The sequence below is a fragment of the Chionomys nivalis genome, chromosome 2 (genome assembly GCF_950005125.1).
Source record: "Chionomys nivalis chromosome 2, mChiNiv1.1, whole genome shotgun sequence".
In the NCBI taxonomy this organism is placed as follows: Eukaryota; Metazoa; Chordata; class Mammalia; order Rodentia; family Cricetidae; genus Chionomys; species Chionomys nivalis.
Window position 1 is genome coordinate 131,667,047 of NC_080087.1, and position 13,416 is coordinate 131,680,462.

The 13,416-nt window shown below is 49.4% G+C and overlaps 1 protein-coding gene across 1 annotated transcript; it reads left to right on the forward strand.

The window, feature by feature from the left end:
- The first annotated feature begins 3,191 nt into the window (after positions 1-3,191).
- On the forward strand, positions 3,192-9,545 carry Fzd5 (frizzled class receptor 5). The gene is made up of 2 exons (XM_057762669.1): positions 3,192-3,276; positions 3,559-9,545. The coding sequence occupies exon 2, from the start codon at positions 3,791-3,793 to the stop codon at positions 5,549-5,551; it is 1,761 nt and encodes a 586-aa protein (XP_057618652.1). The 5' UTR covers positions 3,192-3,276; positions 3,559-3,790; the 3' UTR covers positions 5,552-9,545.
- Positions 9,546-13,416: the final 3,871 nt, after the last annotated feature.

Consider the following 13,416-nt stretch of genomic DNA (forward strand, 5'->3'; position numbering starts at 1 on the left):
AGGACTTTCCTCCACATCCAGTCGCTGCCCTGTGCCATGGACAGTCTGTATCTCTGGATCCAAAGGACACTCCACACCACCACTCCTGCCCTCCAACAAATTCCAGATGCGGCAGATGTTGGGGTCGGCCAACACTTAGCCCTGGTTCTGGGTCTGCACAGTTGGTCAGCCCTCCAGCTCTCTCAGTCTTCACACCACCAGCCTTGTCCTGGCTAGTTCATCCATAAACAAGGGGCGGGGCCAGGCTTTCAGGTCTTCTGGGACAGTTCTTCCACACCTTCACCTTCAGGATCAGCTCTCCTGTGCTGCCCAGTTCAGGTACAGGATCACTCTCCCGAGTGCTGCAGCTGATGAGCGGCAGGAACAGCTCTCCTGCTCTTAGGACCTCAGGGCCAGATGGGGGAAGAGGTGATATTCCCCCCACACCCCTCAATGCTGCCACAGAACAGATAAGTAATGGGAGCAGCTCTCCCATCCGCCTCAGGTGTCGTTGGGGGGTCGGGGGCAGACAGTGCTCCTAAGTGCTGAGCCATTGCTCCAGCCCCAGTCAGCCTATTTTAAAATAATCTTTAAAGTAACATATGAGGAAAGGCAAAAATAAAACACAAAAAGGTATACACACATATTTGTCACTTCTGGGGATGAGGTTTGGGACACAGTTTGCCAGTGTAGTTCAGGTTGTCCTCAAACTCAAAACCCTCCTGCTGGACCTCTAGAGCGGTGGATTTAAAGGTATGAGCCAGGCCCAGTTAATGTTTCCTTTCATTGCTACAGTTACTACTTGGAATCTCCAGCCAGAAATCGGATTTTTACCATTATTAAGAAGCGGGGTTGACAGAATAGTGGATGATAAAGTTCTAGTCAGAACCAAGCGCAACAACGCGGCTCCTCTGGCCAGATTCCAGTGTGAGTGGTTTACATTCTCCAACTGCAAAATAAATTTTATTATTAGCCAACACTTGTCCATCCCAGCAACATACACAACACATACAGGGTAGAGGCCTCCCTTGGCGGGTCGGCAGGCTGTACATACTTTCCACTCAGGGCGCCTTCCCTTTGGAGCTGTGGCATAGTTTCTCACCCTCCACTAATTCCAAGCCTAGAATTTTTGTAGACCTTGAGTGCCAAGCAGTTACTAAGAACAAAAGAAGTTAAATACGAACACCTAAAGAGCTCTGGGAAGCGGAGCAACTCACATTTTAAGCATTTATTGATAGCCATGGTGTCCGTGAAGAGATAGTTTATTCCTTTTTAAACTTTGTGACTGAGATTAAAATACAGTTTCATTAGCGTCCACAAAGCCTGTTGATACACAGAAGGTGGCTTTTTCGCCCTTACAAATGGCATGGAAAATGACAATAAGACTCAACAGATCTCAGGCCCTGAGGCCAGTCCCAAGTCTTTCAAGTAGCCGTAGGCCCTCTCCCTTTTTCTATTTTTTTCCCTCAACGGAAGAAAAGGTTGAAGGAGCAGTATACAATTTAAAGCCTCTTTATAAGCGTGTGAGTGAATTTCAAGAATGCTGAACTCCTAATTAGAACGCGTAGAAAAGCGACATTTATGGGACGTTTAAAATTCGCAGCGTACTAGCCCATCAGGAGAGCGCCACTGTGTGTCCCTGCGTTGACTGCCTGCAGCAGGTTTTCCCCGCGGTCCTGCCTGCCTGCCCGCCTCCCAGGGGGTCCCAACCTCGCAGCAGCCAGCCCCAGGTGACCCAGTATCCTGAGCTGTACATACCCTGCCCCAGCCCGAGATTTTCTCTGCGGGCGACTGAGTACTTGCCAGGAATTATAAACCTCGACTGCTAAGGACTAATATTTCTAGTGCCTTCCAAAACGGAAAAGAAATTCACTGTCTTCACCACAGTAAGATTTTATTGCATATACGAAAGCGCAAAGTCTGGACAATATCGGTATTTCTAGAGGAGGTGGGAGTAGCTAAGACTGTTTCAGATTCCAAGTTTGCCATCTGAACGCCTGCTGTGTACCAGGGCTCGCATAGGGAGGAGCACAAGTTTGTCAAGGTCTCTCTGTCTCGCTAGCTCGGCCGTGTAGGTCAAGTTCTGAGTCGTTCTGGCCTTAGAATCCCACGGAATTCAGCTCGCCTACCCAGGTGTAAACGATTAACAAACACGTGGTTGCTCATTAAGTATTGGCGCGTCTGTCACCCTGCACAAGACAGAACAGAAGGGAGACAGGTGGCACAGCTGAAATTGACCTCTCCGTTCCTCTTGTTTAAAAGCGCCTGGCCTCCATAAGGACGCTGATCCGGAGAGAGGTGGCCTGGTGGAGGCCCTGGAAGCGGGAGTTCTGAAAGCAGACCCTTTCGGGAAAGTGAGTCGGATACAGAGCCGCAGCCGCAGAGAACTGCAGAAGGACTTAGGACCACGTTTCCCGCCCGCGTTCTCTAGGCGGCCTGATTAGCATTGACCACGCCCTCGTCACTTCCCGGCCCGCTATTGGCTGACACTCTTTCACCGCCCGCTTCGGGCGGGGCCGCGGGCGCTCAGGGAGAGGCCGGGGCGACCGGGAGGTGGGCGGGGCCGCACGAAGCGCTCGCTGGGGCGCCCAGCTCCGGGCAGGGTGGGAGGGGGCGGTCCGGGGGCGGGGCCTCCCGGCGGGCATTAGAGGCAGGTGACCCGGGCGGGGAGGGAGAGGGCAGTCAGCCTGCGGTCGCGACTCCGCCGCGCCGCTGCCGTCGCGCACCGCTCGGAGCTCGCTGGAGGTGGGCGAAAGTGTGCGAGAGCGCGGGGGAGGAGCCGAGCGGGGTGCGTCCTGTGAGCGCCGCCACCGCCCCCCGGAGTCTGCTGGAGCGCGGAGCCCCCTGCAGGGGAGGCGGCGAGCGGCTGGCGGGACGCGGCGGAGGGCGCGGACCATGCAGTCCCGGCCCGGCCAGTACCGGCTGCTCGCTGTGCAGTGAGGTGGCGGGGTCCTCTCCGGCCTCCGCACCCCTCCTCCTTCAAGCCCAAGTGCTGCCCGGCGCCCTTACCCTTCGTCCGGGCCCCGGGACACCGGTGGAAGGCACGGCCTGTCCTTGCCCTGCTCTGCTCGAATCATGCCGGGGGCCCCGAAAGAAGAGAAGGCAACTGACCGGCCCGCGCCAACCGTGGTCGAGGGGCTCCCTGCTCTCTGAAACGTCCCCCACCTGCTGCTATGTGTCGCCGCCACAGGTACCTAGCTTGTCGTTAAACTTTTCCAGCTCTGGCCGGATTCGGAGTCGCGGGACGGAGGAGCCCGGCTGGCTGCAGACGTCTGCCGCCCAGCAGGATTCTCGGAGGTGAGAGCCCGCGTCTTCCCCCTAATCCTAGTTCTCCCGGTTCCTCTGCCCCTTTCTCCGGGACTGTGCTCTCTGGCCCCAGGCACACCCTGCAGGGTCGGGCCAGGAAAGGGAGGCAGGCGCGGGGAGTGGAGTTGGGGGAGTCTTAAGTTTGGTTCCAAGAGGTGGAGGGGTGGAAAGGAGTTAATCTAGAGATTGGAGACCGGGTACGAAGACCGAGTGGTTGGTGCTCCTCTAAGAGGGAGTGGTTGCGATTTTTCTTCCCCTACCCTTTCTTTTAAGAGTTGTGTCCTTGGAATCGGAGCCCTACTAGTCTCTCCAGACCTATCTGGCGTGGAGCGCGCCTTCCCGAAGCAGATTATCTTTGCACGGATTTCTTTAAGTGAAAAAGAAACCAACAGGTTGCCAGCCCGGGCGTCACACTCAAGATCCCGGAGAGGGAAGCCCCGGCCGCGGATTCGTCGGTCAGCGCCGACCCTCACGGGCACCGGGAGGCAAGGGGAAGAAGGGGGCGATGGCCCGGTCCGACCCGTCCGCGTCGCCTTCGCTGCTCCTGCTGCTGCTAGCGCAGCTTGTGGGCCGGACAGCGGCCGCCTCCAAGGCCCCGGTGTGCCAGGAAATCACGGTGCCCATGTGCCGCGGCATCGGCTACAACCTGACGCACATGCCCAACCAGTTCAACCACGACACGCAGGACGAGGCAGGCCTGGAGGTGCACCAATTCTGGCCGCTGGTGGAGATCCACTGCTCGCCGGACCTGCGCTTCTTCCTGTGCTCCATGTACACACCCATCTGCTTGCCCGACTACCACAAGCCGCTGCCACCGTGCCGCTCCGTGTGCGAGCGTGCCAAGGCCGGCTGCTCGCCACTCATGCGCCAGTACGGCTTCGCCTGGCCGGAGCGCATGAGTTGCGACCGTCTCCCAGTGCTGGGCGGCGACGCCGAGGTTCTGTGCATGGATTATAACCGAAGCGAAGCCACCACCACGTCCCCTAAGTCCTTCCCGGCCAAGCCTACCGTCCCAGGCCCACCAGGAGCGCCATCTTCCGGGGGTGAGTGCCCCTCGGGAGGACCATCTGTATGCACTTGCCGTGAGCCCTTCGTGCCCATCCTGAAGGAGTCACACCCTCTTTACAACAAGGTGCGTACCGGCCAGGTGCCCAACTGTGCGGTGCCCTGCTACCAGCCGTCCTTCAGTCCCGATGAGCGCACGTTCGCCACCTTCTGGATTGGCCTGTGGTCTGTGCTGTGCTTTATCTCCACATCCACCACGGTTGCCACCTTCCTCATTGACATGGAACGATTCCGCTACCCTGAGCGCCCCATCATCTTCTTATCTGCGTGCTACCTGTGTGTGTCGCTGGGATTCCTGGTGCGCCTGGTCGTGGGCCATGCTAGCGTCGCCTGCAGCCGCGAGCACAGCCACATCCACTATGAGACTACTGGCCCTGCACTGTGCACGGTCGTCTTCCTCTTAGTCTACTTCTTTGGCATGGCCAGCTCCATCTGGTGGGTCATCCTGTCGCTCACCTGGTTCCTGGCAGCTGGCATGAAGTGGGGCAACGAAGCCATCGCAGGCTATGCCCAGTATTTCCATCTTGCTGCCTGGCTCATTCCCAGTGTCAAGTCCATTACAGCGTTGGCACTAAGCTCCGTGGACGGGGACCCGGTGGCCGGCATCTGTTATGTGGGCAACCAAAACCTAAACTCGCTGCGTGGCTTCGTTTTGGGCCCACTGGTGCTCTACCTGCTCGTGGGCACGCTCTTCCTTCTGGCGGGCTTCGTGTCTCTCTTCCGCATCCGGAGTGTCATCAAGCAGGGTGGCACTAAGACAGACAAGCTGGAGAAGCTCATGATCCGCATTGGCATCTTCACTTTGCTCTACACGGTGCCAGCCAGCATTGTGGTGGCCTGCTACCTGTATGAGCAGCACTACCGGGAAAGTTGGGAGGCTGCCCTCACCTGCACGTGTCCAGGACCCGACTCTGGCCAGCCGCGCGCCAAACCCGAGTACTGGGTGCTCATGCTCAAATACTTTATGTGTCTGGTGGTGGGCATCACGTCGGGAGTCTGGATCTGGTCCGGCAAGACGCTGGAGTCTTGGCGGCGTTTCACCAGCCGCTGCTGCTGCAGCTCAGGGCGGGGCCACAAGAGTGGTGGCGCTATGGCCGCAGGGGACTATGCGGAGGCCAGCGCCGCGCTCACCGGCAGGACCGGGCCGCCCGGCCCCGCCGCTGCCGCATACCACAAGCAAGTGTCCCTGTCGCACGTCTAGGAGGCCTGTAGGCCCAGGGACAGTGCTGGAGTTGAAGGAGGGGCTTGTTTTGCTTGGTAACTTTATGAAGGTCACTTCCGTTTACCTTCTTGGTGCTGGTACCCCCTTCCTGAGAGGCTTGGAGAGGGAAAGGGATCGGTTTCAAGAGAGTACCTGTCTCCAGTTTTCTACCAGGGGGCTCAGCTCACGTGTAGTGTATTCTAGTTTGTATTTCTTACTGCCTTCTTTAGAAGAACCCAGTTTTTAATTTATATGTATTTTAATTTTTAACTTTGTTGCATTTTGGCAACAAAAATACCTTTGCTTTGGGGACTTCACCGTCCTCAAGCGGGCATTGTAATGAGGTTACCCTTGGTTCAGGTTTCTTTGGACTGTGTGGTCTAAATTAGGAAAATATATTTCCTATACGTGTGTCTTTTTTATGTGAATAGTGAAAGGCTGCTGACTGGGAAGGTGTGGAGTGCCTTTTTTTTTTTTTTTTTTTTTAAAGCTAGTTTTTCCTTACACTATTTAGAATGTCCAGGACACTTAGAGACCAGAAGCCATCTGCTGTCCTCACTGGGAATGGATCATAATGTGCTTAAGACGATCCCCAAGTGACAAGGGAGCTGGAGATTTTGTGATCCTCCTTAACCTCATTCCTGATAGAGCCAGTGTCCTGTCTTGAGTCTGTTAGAGGTGGCATTATAGAGCTGGATGTGAATTCTGAACTTTGAGCTGGAGAGGGAGTGGGTGCTTCGTAATAAGCTCCAGGGATCCCTTATTAGTATTTTTAAAGAAAAGAAACTTGTGCTACACATTTTTGTAAAAGTAAACCCACTCCCTTCTTCTGGAGGTACTTAGGAATCCTTGCTAAAGGGGGCTCTCTTTTAGATTAAAGGACAAAAAACGGATATGCTTCCAGTAATTAAAGTAAATTCCCATTGCTTCTTATCTGCTCCTCCCACCCCACCTCCTTTATCATGTTAAACAGTCTTTCTTGCTTTTCTTATTCCTCCTCCTGGAGTGCGGTGATTAGAAGCCACGCCCACCCTCCAATGAAGTGCTGCAGTTTGGGAGCGAGGCTCGTTACCTGGGAACAAACATTGGCTTGGAGGAAGGAAAACAAGTGTCCCTGAACTCGGGGCTAGTTTAAAGCCAGAAAGCCCCAAAGCAGCAGCACTGTCCTCTGGTAGCCTCCGGAAAGCAAAAAAGACCCATAACTTACGCTTTGTAGAATGGGGCAGTGTAATACCTACTGCCGGAGGGACCCCTCGCCCCGCTCCCTTTGCCTCCTCTTCTCTGAAAGCCTGTCTAGTAACGGATACTCCCTCACACAGAGTTTCTCTGCTATTAGAAAAGTCTGTTTGCTTTCCTAATCTGTTTAACCATTCATTCACCAAGAGTGTGAGGCCATTACTTTGGGAAAAGTGCCGTGCACCAGCCAGCAAGTGCCAGTGACCAAGACAGAGTGGGAACTAAATTTAGGGAGCGAAAATGGCCTAGCAATTAAAACGTCACAAAGCTTTCCTAGAAAAACAGCTGGAGTCTAGGCATCCCGGTTTTCATTTGCAGCAGCTGGGGGTGGGGTGGGGGAATTCAGCCTGAGTCAGCTTTACCTCCCAGGTACTGAGCGGAGAAATGCATAGTTCCCACTGGGAATTTAAATGCCTAAGACTAAATCTTTAGGTTGCTCTGAAGCCGTTCACGTTTGTAAACTGCACTACCCTACTCACTGATTTGAATCAAAATGAAAACTTTAGTGGCTTCCACAAAATCTCTATCCCTAGCTGTAGAACTCTGGGATTGTCTTACTCTGTTTATTCAAAAACCTCTTCCGGGAAGCTCAATAGGCTCCCTGTCTTCTCCTGTTTTTCAAATGAGGCCCTTCTTATCTACCACCTTAACCTCTTGGCTTGCTTAGCCTTCTTCCCGGAGTCAGCTCTGTCTAGTTTGGGTTGTTTCCTCTTCACAAAGAAAATTGTGGAGGAATCTAGAAAAGACATACAGTGGATCTAAAAGTTGTGGGATGAAGTGGATGAAAATGATTTATTTCGTTTAAAAATGATATTTTTTTTATCTTAGCAACATGTAAAAAAGTAAAGTAAAAAAGTAAAAAAGAACAATTAATTCCCTTGGAAAATAAGAAAGCTGAAACACGCGATGCCGAGGCGGTGGCCTGTGGAGGTTTGGAAGCCTCGGAAGTCTCTTTTGTTTCTTCTCATCTTTGCTCTCCTTTCTTCTCCCCTACCCTAAGGAGACAAAGAGAGCCCACCTGCTTCCCTTACTGACAGCAGCCCCGGCCAGCCCTAGCGGAGGGAGAGGGAAGCCGCATGTACGAATGGTCACCCCCCTTTCCACCACACATTTTTCTCTCCGTTGCATTTCTGTTGTGCTAACAGTGAATGAAATGACATGAAGAGCTGTGGGCTAGTTCAGCAACTTCTGCTCTGCCAGTTTCTGTTGCTGGGGAGACTTAGCGCTGTTTCTGGCCACCTTGCTCATCTCTGTTAGCGTTGCACAGGTTAGAGGGTGAGCATTTAGGTAGTTAAAGACATGGGACCTTAGTGACTCCAGTGGCCAAATGTTAGGAAGGTTTGGTTTTATTTTTTTATTATTATTTAATTTTATATTATTTCCCTTCTCACATTTTGAAGTTGTCTAAATTGGATGAAAATCATTTTTCTTGGTGCCTTATTGGCTTATTCTTGCAACCCTTTTGTCATATGCTCATGTGACCATTGCCAGTGTCCAGGGCCTGTGTGCATGCCTTGTGTGTAACTGTGCCCGTGTACAAGCTTAAATGATGTGCCGATGGCACTTGTTCCAAGTTGGTACTCATTAGACTGTTCCCTCCTGGGCCAGGGCAGCACTAATCCTAACACCAGCTGCCAGGAGAACAGGTCCTGGATCATACACCGAACCGTAATAACAGCGGCCGTGCCCTGCGCTGGGAGTGTAGAATGGGAACCCCAGAGCTAGGAAGCACAGTTGTCTGCTTTAATGAACTGCTGCCCCTGCTAAGAAAGCTCCTTTCACTTTTGTGCTCTACAGAAACACCAAGGGTGGTAGGGAGGACAAAGCTTTGAAAGAGTGCTTTCCAACACCGGATGTGGCAGACAGGACCGAGCACATCACAAACCTAGGCAGGTGTGAGGGCCGGTGGCTAAGAATCGCCTGCTGCCTCTCTGTGTTCTTTCTTGTCTCCGAAGTCCAATCAAGTGATCCCAGGAAAGAAACAGCCTGGGCTGGGGAGCATGGCTCAGAAAGAAAAACTCTCAAGACATGAAAGCAGGGTAGGCAGGTTGTAACTAAGCCGATTCAAACTTTCAGAAGCTTTTGCTAGCTTGATGACAATTGCAGGATTTTTTTCTTTCCATCCAGGATAATGTCTGTCTGTGGTCCATCATTTTAAGACAATATTAATTTACGTTGTTACAAACTATGTATAGTATGTATGTTTTGTGGGTGTGTATATACGTAATATATATTATATATTATGTCATATATATATATATATATATGACAGAGAGAGAGAGATTTAGTGACTTTTGATACGGGTTGGTGCAGGTGAATTTATTACTGAGCCAAATGAGGCACATACCGAGTCAGTAGTTGGAGTACAGGGCATTCAGTGCTGTGTATGGTTTGCATACATGTATAGTGCCTATCCCATGCGGTAAGAATCATTGCTGTCACGCCAAATCCAGCACTCACAAATCAGAGCCAGCAATATCTTATTTGTAGACAATCAGCTTGAACCTATAGATTATGACTGGCAATGGTTATAATTCTGAATCCATAACATTAGCAAAAGGAAACGCAGAGTATCTTGAAAAGAGGTTTGTTTTGTGCCTGGAAGTCAGTACAACAGCAATTGTGTGTGGTTATGTTAGTCTCAAGATTAACTTGTTGACCTTATTATTTTGGAAATTTTTTTGTATTATATTTGTGGGAAGGTAAAATAATGGTTTAAGATTTTTATCAAATATGGAGATTAGTTATTTATGAAAAACAAAGAAATGTCTATTTTTGTTTCTTTGTTCCCAATTCATGTAGATAACTTTTTAAAATGCATTAAAGCAATGGTGAAGAAAATGCAATAATGCTGTCGCGTCTTTTTCTCCTATTTATCAAGAAATACATAGAATCTGAGATGCAGATTCTAACCTGATCACCAGATGTCTCAGATTTCTTTAGAGTATAAGCAACTGAATTTTCATCGTATTCTAATCACAGAGGAACACATTTTCCTGACCTGTGCTTCCTGGATTTTTCCTACCTGTACTGTGGTTTGCTTCATTATCCATTTGATGAAAGGAGCTCCATGGGAGAGCAGAGACGTCATTTGACTGTGTTCTGTTTTATAGATGTGTGTTCATTGTCCTATTTGATAAGCCGCATGCTCTATGTGTCTGGTTGAGGGGCAGGTGTCGAAATCAAATCAGGAGCTGAGAGGACCAAAATTTATTGAGAATGATACCCAGTTCTCTTCCATGTCCCCAGATAATGTGACTGGGCATCAGAATGCTTATTACTGGACTAACTTCTGTATGTGGGTTCCTGCCTTGGGAAATTCAGCTAAGTCCCTAAGGTAACACTACCTCATGGTGTTCTCAGGCATTGTGGGAAAATGTGAGGGAAAGATGGGTACGTAAGGCTTTAAATGTACAGGGCAGAAACATAATAATGGCTATTTAATCCAAAATCAATATGATTGCAGTGGACTTCAGTATATGTCAGGGAGGGAGAGGCAGTCTGAGAACAACGGCATCCTGCCGAAGAACTGCAGTTCCCACGTACAGGACTCCATGTCTCCACCTTGTTCTTTCTTGGCTCAGTTTCACCCAGTGGAGAACAGGGGAAGAGTCAGAAACTGGAGCAAAGGGTCCTTATGGCTGGAGAAAATGTGGGCCTCCAAGATCATTGGCAATAACACCATTTCTTTCTTTCTTTCTTTCTTTCTTTTTTTTTTTAAATGACTCAATTTACAGAGTTCTGAAGAGTTTGTCAAGATGGACGCCATGCTTAGAGGGAGACTGGTTGTGTGTATGTACTGAGGCTGACCATGGTTCGGATCCTAGCTCCACTTCTTACAGTCCCTGTATTTCAGATTTCTCATTTCTGGAGAGAGAATAGTTACATTTGGGGGTTCAGAAGATTTAAAAGGTTAAATCAGGTCAAGCAAGGAGTCTGCAGCTCTTCCCGGGAAGAGAGGCCAGCTTTCGCAGGGTCTGCATAATGATCAACGGGGGCTCTTCCTGGGAAATGCATCCCAGTCTTAGCCCCAGGACTGGAGATTTAGTTAGCCCTGGGACCTTGGCTGGGTTTTGTTTTTTATAAAGATATTTAAATTTGGGAGTAGTTTTATGTAAATCTAAGATTACTCATTTAAAAAATTGCATGTATAATTAGGAGTCCTTGTTTGTTCCTTACCCTTATTTCTAATGCTAATCCTGTTGTTTTTTTGTTTGTTTTGAGATAGGGTCTCTCTATGTAGTGTTAGCTATCCTGAAACTATGTAGACCACAGGCTGGCCTAAACTCAGAGATCCACCTGCCTCTGGGATTGCTGGGATCAAGCATGTGTTAGTGTCTCAACCATGGTACATGTTACAACTAGAAAGTCTTACTCCATCAGATTTCATACTAATGTTCTGGGACCCAGAGTTCCCATAGTATTACATTTAGAGAAGGCTCACTGTTCGTGGGTTTTCATCTGATGAGAGCTGGTCTGGTGACCCGACGGAGAAACAGTGGGATATTTAAATGCACTAAATTGTCATGGAACTGCCAAGCAGTGTTGAGTTGGAAGTGACCGCTCGGGAGTGTGGGTGGGCTGGCACAGGTGAGCTAAGTAGCCGGTTATCCTGTAGGCCACAGAAAGTCTGCATTTCCTTGAACCTGGCGCCAATGGAGGGCTTTTATGGTAGCCAGCGTGAGGCGTGCCATATTGGACATTGGCCAGAAAGGTTGCAGGTGACAAAGCTGTGGTGTCTACTGCAGCAGGCCCTCAGGGGCTTGAGCCAGGTAAGGAGTGGGGGCGGGGGGAGCTTAAAGAAGCTCAGTCCTTGGAGGGATTAGTTCTACTAGAGAATAACCATTTGAACTTCAGGTGCTCTATAGACTTGAAGGGTAAGGAAAGGGAGCAGCAGGGTTTTTTAAGGCATATTTATCTGGGTATCCTTTGAGGGCCTCAGAAATACATGATTTGGTATCTTGCTGAGGCTCTTAAGTTCTGGGAATACAAATGAATTTCCTTGGTCACACTGAAACTGAAGTTTTTACAGCAGTTGTAAGGCTAGGTGTTTTAAAAACATTTTATTAAAGACTTTCCAAACTTTTCCCTTTTAAAAGAATGTTAACTTTTCCCTCATCTATACACATCCCTTCCTGCACCCCGAAGAGCTCAAAGCACAAGGTGGGATTGCTAACATTTATCTCACAGCAAGTGATGTTCTCTTTCTGGAAGACCCACTTCAAACGCTGAGCGAAAAGAGCCCAGAAACCAAGGTTGCTCTCAAGTACGAGGGGAAACTGCCCTATCCTATCCTTCCTGGGATTTGCTGGCAGCGTCAGGCCACCAGACAGGTTACGTGGCTGGCAGACTGGAGGTAATCGTATGCTGGACTTGTTGGCCCATACTAGGCAGTTTGCATAGCAACTAGCACTTTCCCTTGGGCTATTTCTCTGCGAGTGCTTTCTTTCCAAATAGTACTATCTTAAGAATGCAGCTTCTGGGTGAAGGACCAGGCAGGCAAACCTGAGTTGTGAAAGGTTTTAGTTACCCTGCAAAGCTTAGCAGTGTTAATACTGATGATGTCTTTGAACCAGGGAATACTGTATTTAGGAATATAAGGAACTAAACCAAGCTGAGCTGTCATAAAACCAAAGTTCTGTGTTGTTGAATTTAAAAAAAAAACAGGAAATGTGAAAGGGTGGGCTGGGTTAGAATCTGATGCAGTCAAGGAAATCTAATCATAAACACAGAGGGAATTACCAAGCAACCACTTTTCAGCCTGCAAGAATGGCAGTTTTACTGGGATCAAACATGCACTTCAGATCTATCTTTTCTGTATAATCCAATTATCATACACCAGTTAAAACTCTGAGGTCAGTGCGGTGCATGCCTTTTATCTCAGCACTCTGGAGGCAGAGGCAGAGACAGGAGGATCTCTGAGTTCAAAGCCAGCCTCATCTACAGAGCAAGTGCCAGGCCAGTGAGGCCTGCATAGTGAGACCTTGTCTCAAAAATAAATACAAATTTTAAATAGTTGAAGTCTAAATTATTAGAGGCTAAATTAAGAACCAGACAGACGACCATCACCACCAATCTTCTAAAACAAACGCGGACTGGATGATCCAGGCAGACGTTCCTTTTGTATCATCTTCTCAGAGTACAGAGCCCTGAGAAGATGCTAGTTAGCACCCTACTGATTTGGTTTTCATGTCTTGTTTGTCAGGAGACCCTACCCACTTTCAGTGACATTTACATTCTCAGTTGATCTAATTTCCCACTTATCAGAATGACTCATATTCTAGAATCAAGGTCAAAGAGGGAAAAGCAATTCCCAGTGATACTCATGGTGCCTACTTACTGCCAGACACAATCCCTTTCTCAGATCACTGTTACATCTGAACACCCATGCAGTCAGCAGCATGTCAGATCTATTGAGAGCTGGAGTTACAGCCATTAGGTACCTGATATAGATGTTGGGACTCGAACTCAGGTACTCTGCAAGAGCAATACAGACTCCCATCCACTGAACCATCTCTCTGGCTGCAAGATACAAATTCTTATGTGTGTTTTTGGTTTTTTCAAGATAGGGTTTCTCTGTGTAACCATGCTGGCCTCAAACTCAGAGATCCACGGCCTGCCTCTGCATC